Source organism: Schistocerca gregaria, chromosome X, assembly GCF_023897955.1.
Source record: "Schistocerca gregaria isolate iqSchGreg1 chromosome X, iqSchGreg1.2, whole genome shotgun sequence".
Taxonomy (NCBI): domain Eukaryota; kingdom Metazoa; phylum Arthropoda; class Insecta; order Orthoptera; family Acrididae; genus Schistocerca; species Schistocerca gregaria.
The window spans coordinates 532,474,139-532,487,037 of NC_064931.1; the positions used below are offsets into that span (position 1 = coordinate 532,474,139).

The 12,899-nt window shown below is 38.2% G+C and overlaps 1 protein-coding gene across 2 annotated transcripts in view; it reads left to right on the forward strand.

Moving 5' to 3' along the window:
• Positions 1 to 1,012: 1,012 nt before the first annotated feature.
• Positions 1,013 to 12,899, forward strand: part of LOC126298747 (ras association domain-containing protein 8) — an 83,108-nt gene continuing 71,221 nt past the window's right edge. Inside the window, exon 1 of one of the 2 annotated variants that reach the window (XM_049990192.1) lies at positions 1,013 to 1,728. In XM_049990192.1, coding sequence (XP_049846149.1) covers positions 1,657 to 1,728 — 72 coding nt within the window. In that variant the 5' untranslated portion in view covers positions 1,013 to 1,656. The remainder of the gene's footprint in view (positions 1,729 to 12,899) is intronic. The other variant, XM_049990191.1, reaches the window with a different exon arrangement.

Genomic DNA, 12,899 nt, shown 5'->3' on the forward strand with positions numbered 1-12,899 from the left:
AAACTGTGCTAGCGTGTAGCTGACAGTTTCCTAATGTTTTAGAGCACGCAATACTGCGAGTAAAATATATCTAAATGCACGAACGAGTTTAAAAAATGGTAGTGACATTGATATCTGTCTTCTTTCACAAATAAATGCGAGTCATCCCTGTGGAGTGGGCGTAGCATCAAACAAAGCAGGATCGAAAACGAATTACTAGCTATCAGTGCAAGCCTCGTGTTGACCTTCATGTGATTTTAATCATCCATGAGTCACTACTGGATAGCAGATCCACAACTAACACACCTAATGTCAAGGAGTTCACAGTCAGTGAATCAGTTTTGAAATATTTCATACAGTTCACTTTGTGGGTAGGGTAGCCACAACAGTAGAAATCCATTTGAATAAATCAGTAACCACAACAGCTGCCATGAAAAGATTTATTGATCTCCTATTGGTTCACAACTAGTTGTGTACCGTCAACGGCTGTGTATCGTCAACTGTGTGTGTTCCGTCAGACATGCATGTAAGTATTACAGGCCTAAGCGGGCCCATGACGATAAAAACATTGGTCTCGATTCCTCATTGTCTCATTCTACCTACATAAGTAATGTTGCAAGAATTACGTGGTGGATTTAGTTCACTACAATGAAAGGTTGTAGACAGTGTGACATATGGAAGTTTGGGTTGGTCACGGGAGTGTGGGTTAGGGCGTCTCCGAGTGTATGTGTGTATTGTTGCTGGAAAAAGACGTAGTGCTCGAAAGCTAGTGTGCATGAAGATTTCTGTCATGTTTTACTGTGCATCCGCTGTTGGTGAACGTTTGCCTTCCCCTTATTTTTACATGTTGTTCGATCCAAGAATTTCCATTGTTGTCATTCATTATGTGTGTGTGTATATTTTGAGCTATTTATTTTCATTGTACTAATAATATATAACGGTGATATGATCGCTAAATGAATAAATAAATAAAAGCGGTTATCTGCGGCTCAAGAGCAAAATCCAAAGTAGTTTTTTTATTGTTGTATTGTTTATCTATAAACAAGACGCCCGTTGTGTTGATTGACATAACTAATATTACGGTATCAGAGTTCAGTGCAGCTACTTCATATGACATGAAATCAGCATTTCTTGAGAACTGAAGTAAACACCACTGTTTAACTTACTAGGGTAAGCACATGGTCAATATATTGGAACACTCACCTATGGTATTTAGTACACAAAGCCTGAGAAATCCAATGAGCTTAAGGGAGTGAAAGAGATTCTGTTCAGGCGTTGTGTCACTATTGATGAACATTGTTTTGGTTTGAGGGCAGTGGAAGTGAGGACAACATCTTGCTGAGCGTTGAATAGTTGTGTGTAGCTATGGCGTCGACAATTTAAAGCAAATATGTGTAATATGGCTGTGCATCAAGAATAAGTGGGTTTTATTTTTTACTTACAATCTGTATCGTGTGTTCTATTTAAATGCCCAAGTGCCTGATGTAACTAAATTCTGCGTTCTGTGATTGTTTATCGACACAGTTAAACATAACATGAAGGCGTTATACTAGTGGCTAGCAATTTTGCTGTGGCAGGGTAGTAGTAATGAAGATGAGCCAAGGATATTGCGCTCAAGCGAATGTATGTAGCCAGAGGGGGGCATTAATTTTTTGTTTTGTTTGGGAATAAGGGAGGATGGAACTAAAAGTTTGGGTGGAAGGCATTCAACGCATAGTTTGTGGCGTCACTGACAGCACGACTTGTCAGGTGAGTACATCTTCAATTTATAAATAATAAAGATTAGTCTTGTTTAGATGTGGCAGCACCACCTTAATTTGTACGAACATTGACATCAGCATGACGTAATTTACAGGATAATATGAAAGAAACGACGTCTAAAATTGCTGTGTATGAAACTGCTAATAGAAGTAATTAAGTATATGAAGTAAAGCAATATCATGTGGTAGCCGTATTGTAACATCACGGTGCTTCTAGGGAAAAAAAACTTCTATTGTGCTGGAAAGTTTACTACTGCGCGATGTGCGATATTTTGTTAATGAGAAAAAGAGACGTTGAGTTGTTTCAGTTCTTCAGATACCAATACCCCATAGACTCTATTATTGTTGGAAGAAGTATGTGTTGTGTGTGGAAGTAGAGTAATTCTGTAATATGCCAAGTAGATAATTGGTAGAGTGATGGGAGGTATGTTACTCTACTCCTTGTTTGACAATCCTGGGTTACATACTCCAAATGTTCATCCCCTGGTTCCAAGTGAATGCTGATAGGATAATGAGTAAATTTACTCAGTGTAAAGTGAACTTAGTGTGCTAGATTCGAATGCTCCCATATTGGCTCTCACAATATCCCAAAAATAACATTTTTCTAAAGAAATGCATTAACTACACATTTTATTGCCTGTCAGCTATAAATGCATATTTGCATATTGTGGCACTGCTGAATGATTTAATTGTTGATATGAAGTACTAAATGTAATTTATTTTGATAGAAAACATGCAAGCATAATGTTTGTCAATTATGCCACACGACATACATGTACTGTAAATGCACTGCACTATGTAGTTCCCTAAGTCACTAAGGTGTATGGTGAGATGAACCCATTGAGAAGGCCACAGGTCAGTTTACTGCCCTATCCATGTCCACAGAAACTGAATGATGTACATTTTTGTATATATGCTTGAAGTTATCTGTGATGCTCCTGGCATATCTCATACTTTTTATGTTAAATGTGCTAAGGACAAATATTAAAGGAGGTGTGGGGGCTTAGGAGGACTGTAGACTCAGGCCTCCAGGTGGGCAGAGATAGGGGGGAGGGTTCCACTCCGATCAAAAGCTCAGCTAACTGTCCAAAAAATATCATACAAGTTGCAGTCATCATCATAAGATAAAATCTGAAACAAATTTCTTTGTTACATCCATCGTCTTAATGAATTATCGTAAATCAGTATTAAAAATACAAAATTGAACATAGTGCATGAGACTTGTGTTTAATATTTTCTAGTGAAGCAAGAAGCTAGATAACTTGTAATGGAAATGTCAAAACTTTGTGAAAAATGTTGAGGTGATCTTGTTGAAGACAGTTTTCATTCTGAAATTCTTCCTTTTCGTGAGTGTTTTAAGTGTTTCCTCAAAGAACAGGCTGCCAACATTTGACTGGTTGAATTACATGAATTAGTCTTTGAAAATGAGCTTGGTGATGTTTTTCCACATATAATGATTGCTAAGTCATGAATTGTGTGGCTGAGAGGGTATCTTCATACTAAGTCTTATCAAGAACAAATTGTGTGCTACAATGCAAGAGCAACACATTTCCACTCTTGCCTTGTTATCATTTGAGCAGGAGATGACCACTTCTCCTGATTTCCAAGATGTGATAGACGACTTCACTAGGCTGAAAGCTAGAAAAAGAACTTTTTGAGATACTGGTACTCATTTTCTTAGAGTTTGTGTGTATGTGATAGGATAACTTTGTGCGGTTTTTTTATGCACTTGAAAGTTCTGTTATACAAGTTATATCATCATCTAATGCATGGCATTGTTGATGATGTAGAATGACATGTATTCCTTTAACTTTACTACTGTACCTTCACAGAAATGTATTAGGCCTACTTGATGTCAGCAGGGGCCACACACTGGACTAATGTGGCCCTGTGTAACATATAAAGTTCTAGGCAATTTGCATATTTTCCAGATAAATGATTGAAATCTGACATGGAAAGAAGTTGAAAATTAGAAACTGCAGACAAATATAATTCTAAATTCAGAAGCTCAAACGAAATTATATGGTATTTATCTTGTCAGATCTGTTGTTACATACAATAATGGATTGTCATTGAAACTGATTTGTACATAGGATACCTTTTTAGTGAGCACCATAACAGAGAAAGGCTTCCCTTAGGTTTGTTGTTGCGAATGACAGTGGCTGGAAATCTTTTGTTTCTAGTAGCTGATTTCTGTCATGTGTCCTTTGTTGTTTGTGACATCCATTAATCATCCATTGATTGCTCTGTCACAAAATTTCCTTCTTTTTTCAGTCATTTTTTATTGACTGGACAGCTACTAACATCTTTCTGAATCCTTTCATGATGAAGTTAGTGAATAGCTTTTTTGGAGGGTTGGGGGTAGCTGTTGGCCCTGCAGAGTTGCACGATTTACCGTGATAATAGTAATAATAATGTTAATGTTTACTCTTACTTTCATCATTTTGTACTCTGCACCCATCTTACACACTCAATTTACATCATCGATACCACTCTTTGGAGGAATCATATCAAAAGTTTGCTGGGTACCCAATTGCACTGAAACAATAAAAATATAGAGGAGTGACAAAAGAAGTATACTTCATGTGAATATTAGTTCCGTCTGATATAGCATACTCTTTTGGTAGTTGGGCCTGCTATGTACTTCATCTTTAAAATCATTCCTATTTCTAGTTCCATAATTATGTATGTGGCTGTTGAAAACTGGAAATTCTCTCAGAAATTTCAGGTAACACACACATTTGTGTGTGTGTGTGTGTGTGTGTGTGTGTGTGTGTGTGTGTGTGTGTGTGATTGTTTGTTTGTAATCATACAAGGATCATACTTTTAAATTCTATAAAATATTCCAACCCAGTACCTTGTTGGTAAAGCCTCTCTTTATCCTTAGTGCTCGTTTTGAACTTTTAAATTATTGTCTTACTAACTTGCATTTCCCCCATACTCTTTAATGTGTTATGTACATTCACACAATAAGCACATAGCACTACTTCAGTGTTTCACTGGTCTTTCAACAGTCTTTAAGCATTGCATTTTCTTAAACTTTTGAATCAATAGTATGGCATAGGACCTTTTCCTATTCTTTCTCATTCTTAGAAATTTATCCACTCAGTCTAGATAAACATAGGTTTCCACAACAAACGTTTACTTAAATACAGATAAATATAAACTTTTGAAAGCACTGTCTGAAGAATGTTCTGATAAGCAACACAATGCAGATAAAGGCTCCAAAAGTACTGTGAAAAACTCTTGTATATACTAAAAGTGTTGTACTACTAGGGAGCCTTTCAGCTCTTAGGTTAGAAAGTCTGTATTGGAGACATTTTTTATTTATTTATTCATTCATTCATCCATCCATCCAGGGTTCATCTGATTGCCTTTGTTGTCATAATACAATGAAAATAGGGAGCTAAAGTATACAGATTCATAGAATGTTTTTATGAAGGAAGGAAAGGTGGTTGGCCATAGCCTTGCTGAAGGAACTGTCTCAGAATTCGCCTAAAATGATTTAGGAAAAGCTAAATCAGTAAAGTCGGACAGAGTAATCTCCATCCTCCTGAATAGGAGGATCGTGTGTTAACAGCTTCACTGCTTTGTTCTGTTGATACCTATTGTACAATGTTGTTTATTATTGTTATTATTATTATATACAGTTTGAACAAGATAACTTACATTATTTTTGTCTTCAGTCCAAAGACTGGTTTGATGCAGCTCTCCACGGTATGCTATTTTGTGCCAGCCTTAACATCTCCGAATAACTACTGCAACCCACATCCATTTGAATCTGCTTATTGTACCACTATTAATCATTCTTCTATAGACCACACTTCAAAAGATTCTATTCTCTTCTTGTGTGAACTGCTCATTGTCCACGTGTCACCTTGATACAAGGCCTAAGTCCCATAGTGCTCAGAGTCGTTTGAACCATTTGATACAAGGCTACATTACAGACAAATGCCTCCAGAAAAGACTTCCTAACACTTAAATTTATATTTGGTGTTAACAAATTTCTCATCTTCAGAAACGATTTTATTACCATTGCCAGTCTACATTTATATACACTCTACTTCATCCATCATGAGTTCTTTTTATTCCCAAATAGGTACCTCAGTCATCATTGCCAAAAGCTTTCTCTAATTTTACAAAACCTGTGGACATAGGTTTGCCTTTCTTTCTTCTTAGACAGTTGTAGAGTGAATATTCCCTTGTGTGTCCCAGCATTTCTCCAGAAACCAAACTGATCTTCTCCGAGGTTAACATCTAGAAGTTTTTCCCTTCTGCTGTAAATAGTTTGTGTCATTACTTTGCAAACATTATTTATTAAACTGATGAACCATGGACCTTGCCGGAGGGGAGGCTTGCGTGCCTCAACGATACAGATAGGCGTACCTTAGGTGCAAGCACAACGGAGGGGTGTCTGTTGAGAGGCCCGACAAACGTGTGGTTCCTGGAGAGGGGCATCAGCCTTTTCAGTAGTTGCAGGGGCATCAGTCTGGATGATTGATTGACCTGGCCTTGTAACACTAACCAAAACGGCCTTGCTGTGCTGGTACTGCGAACGGCTGAAAGCAAGGGGAAACTACAGCCGTAATTTTTCCCTTGGGCATGCAGATTTACTGTATGGTTAAATGATGTTGGCGTCCTCTTGGGTAAAATATTCCGGAGGTAAAATAGTCCCCAATTCGGATCTCCGGGCGGGGACTAATCAAGAGGACGGCTTTATCAGGAGAAAGAAAACTGGCGTTATGTGGATCGGAGCGTGGAATGTCAGATCCCTTAATCGGGCAGGTAGGTTAGAAAACTTAAAAAGGGAAATGGGTAGCTTAAATCTAGATATAGTGGGATTTAGTGAAGTTCGGAGGCAGGAGGAACAAGACTTTTGGTAAGGTGAATACAGAGTTATGAATACAAAATCAAATAGGGGTAATGCAGGAGTAGGTTTAATAATGAATAAAAAAGTAGGTGTACGGGTAAGCTACTACAAACAGCATAGTGAACACATTATTGTGGCAAAGATAGACACGATGCCCACGCCTACTACAGCAGTACAACTTTATATGCCAACTAGCTCTGCAGATGATGAAGAAATTGATGAAATGTATGATGAGATAAAAGAAATTATTCAGGTAGTGAAGGGAGACGAAAATTTAATAGTCAGGGGTGACTGGAATTCGAGAGTAGGAAAAGGAAGAGAAGGAAACGTAGTAAGTGAATATGGATTGTGGCTAAGAAATGAAAGAGGAAGCCGCCTGGTGGAATTTTGCACAGAGCATAACTTAATCATAGCTAACACTTGGTTCAAGAATCATGAAAGAAGGTTGTATACATGGACGAACCCTGGAGATACTTGAAGGTTTCAGATAGATTATATAATGGTAAGACAGAGATTTAGGAACCAAGTATTATACTGTAAGACATTTCCAGGGGCAGATGTGGACTCTGACCACAATCTATTGGTTATGAACTGTAGATTAAAACTGAAGAAACTGCAAAAGGGTGGGAATTTAAGGAGATGGGACCTGGATAAACTGAAAGAACCAGAGGTTGTACAGAGTTGCAGGGAGAGCATAAGGGAACCATTGACAGGAAAAGGGGGGGGGGGATACAGTAGAAGAAGAATAGGTAGCTCTGAGGGATGAAGTAGTGAAGGCAGCAGAGGATCAAGTAGGTAAAAAGACGAGGGCTAGTAGAAATCCTTGGGTAACAGGAGAGATGCTGAATATAATTGATGAAAGGATAAAATACAAAAATGCAGTAAGTGAAGCAGGCAAAAAGGAATACAAATGTCTCACAAATGAGATACAACAGGAAGTGCAAAAAGGCTAAGCAGGGATGGCTAGAGGACAAATGTAGGGATGTAGAGGCTTATCTCACTAGGGGTAAGATAGATAACTGCCTACAGGAAAATTAAAGTGACCTTTGGAGATAAGAGAACCACTTGTATGAACATCAAGACCTCAGATGGAAACCCAATTCTAAGCAAAGAAGGGAAAGCAGAAAGGTGGAAGGAGCATACAGAGGGTCTGTACAAGGCTGATGTACTTGGGCACAATATTATGGAAATGGAAGAGGAGGTAGATGAAGATGAAATGGGAGATATGATACTGCGTGAAGAGTTTGACAGAGCACTGAAAGACCTGAGTCGAAACAAGGCCCTGGGAGTAGACAACATTTCATTAGAACTACTGACAGCCTTGGGAGAGCCAGTCCTGACAAAACTCTACCATTTGGTAAGCAAGATGTACGAGACAGGCGAAATACACACAGACTTCAAGAAGAATGTAATAATTCCTATCCCAAAGAAAGCAGGAATTGACAGATGTCAAAATTACCGAACTATCAGTTTAATAAGTCACAGCTGCAAAATACTAACACCAATTCTTTACAGACGAATGGAAAAACTGGTAGAAGCTGACCTCGGGGAAGATCAGTGTGGATTCAGTATAAGTATTGGAACACGTGAGGCAATACTGATCCTACGACTTATCTTAGAAGAAAGATTAAGGAAAGGCAAACTTACGTTTCTGGCATTTGTAGACTTAGAGAAAACTTATTACAGTGTTGACTGGAATGCTCTCTTTCAAATTCTGAAGGTGGCAGGGGTAAAATACAGGGAGTGAAGGCTATTTACAATTTGTACAGAAAGCAGATGGCAGTTATAATAGTCGAGGGACACGGAAGGGGAAAGGGAAGCAGCGGTTGGGGAAGGGGGGGCGTGAGACAGGGTTGTAGCCTCTCCCCATTGCTATTCAAGCTGTATATTTAGCAAGCAGTAAAGGAAACAAAAGAAATATTCGGAGTAGGTATTAAAATCCATGGAGAAGAAATAAAAACTTTGAGGTTCGCCGATGATATTGTAATTCTGTCAGAGACAGCGAAGGACTTGGAAGAGTAGTTGAACGGAATGGACAGTGTCTCGAAAGGAGGATATGAACAAAAGGAAAACGAGGATAATGGACTGTAGTCGAATTAAGTTTGGTGACGCTAAGGGAATTAGATTAGGAAATGAGACACTTAAAGTAGTAAAGGAGTTTTGATATTTGGGGAACAAAATAACTGATGATGGGCAAAGTAGAGATGATATAAAATGTCGACTGGCAATGGCAAGGAAAGCGTTTCTGAAGAAGAGAAATTTGTTAACATCGAGTATAGATTTAAGTGTCAGGAAGTCGTTTCTGAAAATATTTGTATGTATTGTAGCCACATATGGTAATGAAACATGGACGATAAATAGTTCAGACAAGAAGAGAAAAGAAGCTCTCAAAATGTGGTGCTATAGAAGAATGCTGAAGATTAGATGGGTAGATCACATAACTTATGAGGAGGTATTGAATAGAATTGGGAAGAAGAGGAGTTTGTGGCACAACTTGACTGGAAGAAGGGATCTGTTGGTAAGACATGGTCTGCGGCATCAAGGGATCCCCAGTTTATTACTGGAGGGCATAGTGGAGGGTAAAAATCATAGAGGGAGACCAAGAGATGAATATACTAAGCAGATTCAGAAGGATGAAGAAGCTTACACAGGATACAGTATCAATGGGAGCTGCATCAAACCAGTCTCAGGACTGAAGACCACTACAACAACAACAACAACAACAGTTCGGTAATATTCGTATCTGCCTTCTTTGGAATTGGGATGGTTACACTGTCATGGCTGGCTCTCCCAAGGATATCAGCAGTTCTCAGGGAATGTCATCTACTCCAGGGATCCTGTTTCGGCTTTGGCATTTCACTGCTCTGTCAAATTCTTCTTGCAGTAGCAAATCTCCCATCTTCTCTTCATCTACTTCATTTTTCATTTCCTGTATAATTGCCTTCAAGTTAATTTCCTGTGTATTACCCCTCTGTATATTCCTTCCACCTTCCACCTTTCAGCTTTCCTTACTTTACTTGGTTCTGATTTTCCATCTGAGCTCTTGGTAGTTGTATAGCTTCTTATCTCTTCTCCAAAGGCATCTTTAAGTTTTCTGTAGACAGTATATATCTTTCCCCTAGTTATATGTGCTTCTGTACACTTAAATTTGTCCTCTAGCCACTTCTGCTTAACCAGTTTGCACTTTCTGCCAAAGTTTAGATGTGTGTGTTCCCTTTTCGTGCTTCCCTTGCTATATTTTTATATTTTCTCCTTTCATTAACTAAATTCAATATCTTCTGTGATTTGTTCTATGTCTTGCCTTTTTACCTATTTGATCATCTGCTGCCTTTGCTATGTTATCTCACAATGCTACCCATTTGTTTAGCAAATTCTCCAATTTTAATCTACAGTTCATAACCAGTAAATTATGGTCAAATTCCACATTTGCCCCTGATGATTAAATTATGTTCAGTGCAAAATTCTACCGCCAGTTTCCTCTTTCGTTTCCTTTCCTCTAGATCATATTTTCCTGGTACAGTATTTTCCCTTCTCTTCCTCTCCCTATTACCAAATTCCAGTAATGCATCACATTAAAATTTTCTCTCCTTTAACTACATGAATAATTCCTTTTATCTCATCTTACATTCTTTCAGTCTCTTCATGTATGATGCTAGTTAGTGTTAACTTATCCTTTTGTAATAGATGTTGGCTTTGTGTCTTTCTTGGCATAAATAATGCGTTCATTGTGCTATTTATAGTAGCTTATCCCATTTTCTCATTAATTATTAGACCTACTCCTGCATTACCCCTATTAGATTTTGTGTTGATTACCTTTTGCTGACTTGACCAAAAGTCCTCATCATCATGCCATTGAAATTCACTAATCCTTTCTATATCTGACTTCAATGTATCCATTACCATTTTTAAATTTTCTAACATGCTGATCCAATTAAGGGATTTATCATTGCTCTCTCCAGTCCATAGAATGCCAGGTGTGGCTTTTTTTGTTGTTGAGGAAATCATCCTGAGTAGGCCCCACCTGGAGGTCCAAACGGGGAATATTTTACCCAGAAGGACTCCATCGTCATTTAACCATACAGTATAGCTGCACGCCCTCTGGAGAAATAATGGCTGTAGTTCACCCTTTCTATCAGTCATTTGCAGTACTAGCAAAGCAAGGCCATATTGACTGATGTTGCAAGGCCATATTGACTGATGTTGCAAGGCCAGAACAGTCAGTCATCCCCACTGCCTTCTTCAGGAACCATATTTGTCTCACCTCTCCACATATATGCCCCTGCATTGTGATTGCACCAATGATACGGCTGTCTGTATTGTTGAGGCACACAAACTACCCCACCTCGGCGATGCCTGTGGTTTACAGAACAGATAACTTTCGGCAGGAAAATAAATTTTCATTGTTTCTTCATATATCTGTAGACTATCACTGCACACACTATGGACACCCTCTGGTGACTCCAGGACCACAAACACTATTATTCCCAATGCACATCTCCATTATCCTCCTCTCAATCTGTCTGGAAAACTGAGTCAACATCTAAAGTAAACTACACCTGCATGCAGTCAAACTATATCTTGATTTTAGTCTGATTAAAAGGTTGGTGGTTTGTTGTAATTGTAGAAGAATGATAATCTGTGTGTTTAATTTGATTTTACGAATATTGTTCCCTTGACAGCGAGCCAAAAGAAAAAACATTGTAGTATGTCTGAGACATATCTCAAATGTTGACAGAGTACTCAGAGTTCTAAGGGAATAAAGAAAATGATTAGTAGTGTTTAGAACAAAAAATAATATTTATAGCAAAATCTTAAATGCCTTTTCAGCTCACATATCCATTCATCTCAGTAATATATGAATTTTATTTAAGTCACAAGGTTTTTTGTGACTGACTGAATACTGATTTTTGTTACCTCTCTTTTGAGTTAGGTATTATAATACATCAACAATTATCCATGTCTGTCTGTACTAACATCTTTGTCACATAATGCAACAGTTAAATATTCAGTAATAGTTTTTAAACATAAAAAAACTGAGCAACAACACTCTCAGTACTACAGAAAAGCTGTTGGGTGTTAAAAAAGACTTGTCCTTCAAAAATGATATCTGGATCAATCCACATTGTGCTCTCTCTCTCTCTCTCTCTCTCTCTCTCTCTCTCTCTCTCTCTCTCTCTCTCCCTCTCTCCCTCTCTCTCTCTAATGAGATCATTGTCAGTATATTATATCCTAATCCTCCTCCTCCTCCTCATAGGTAGCTCTCTAAGTAGCATATAGGCCTACTGATACTAATGAAAATGCAAAAATACCTATGGCATTTTCAATCAAATCATGTTGAAAGGTGTGACTCGTGGTGTAATAGTACAACTCTGTATGCAGTACTAGGTTACACAACACTATATTGCAAAGCTGTGTGGTGACAGAATAACAATTTCTGGTATGAAGTGTGCCAAGAATTTTATTTTGATTTATTCACTCTTAGAGACAAGTGACACGAAAACTGCCACCATGACACTCCATTGCTAAAACATTTCACAGTGGTACCGGGAAAATGTCAGTGCTGTCTGTTCCTTTCGATGAAGAATTACGTCAGAGATGCTATTGGAAGCACTTCATGTGGACTTAACATGAATGCTCTTGATGCTTATAAACTTTGGCCAACCTTATTACAATGATAACTAATCAGTGGACTGACAGTTCTCATAAGAGCAACTTTATTGGACATGATGATGAACACATAAGCAGTAGGCACAAACAACTTTGGCAAGTTCCTTATACTTCTTAGAAATCAGTGTATTTCACTAGAGCAACTCTTACAGAGTGAGCTTATGCAGTGGTAAGACAGCGTGGACTTCTATTCAACTCCCTATCTGGGCATCCAGATTTAGGTTTAGGTTTTCTACCATTTCCCTAGAATGCTTAAAGCAAAAACTGAGACTGTTCATTTGAAAGGGCACAGCTGATTTTCTTCCTCTCTGAATTTTACTCCACATCCGATGACCTCATTATCAATGGAACACTATACCCTAATCTCTCTTCCCTTTTTTTCTGTAACCCTGTGCTTAATTTAATACAGTCACTAAAATAAAAACCAAATATGTTTGCCAATAAAGTACTTGAACTTGCTCCTCCTCAGTCCTGTCATCCAGTCATCACATGGACCGCCAGGATTCTTTTAAAGGGACTCAGTAGAGTACGTTCCGCTGTATTTATACAAACAAGTGGGTGTCCTTATGAAAACTGTATAGGTTTTTGTTTTAAATCTTGCCTCATCATTTAATAGCAATATT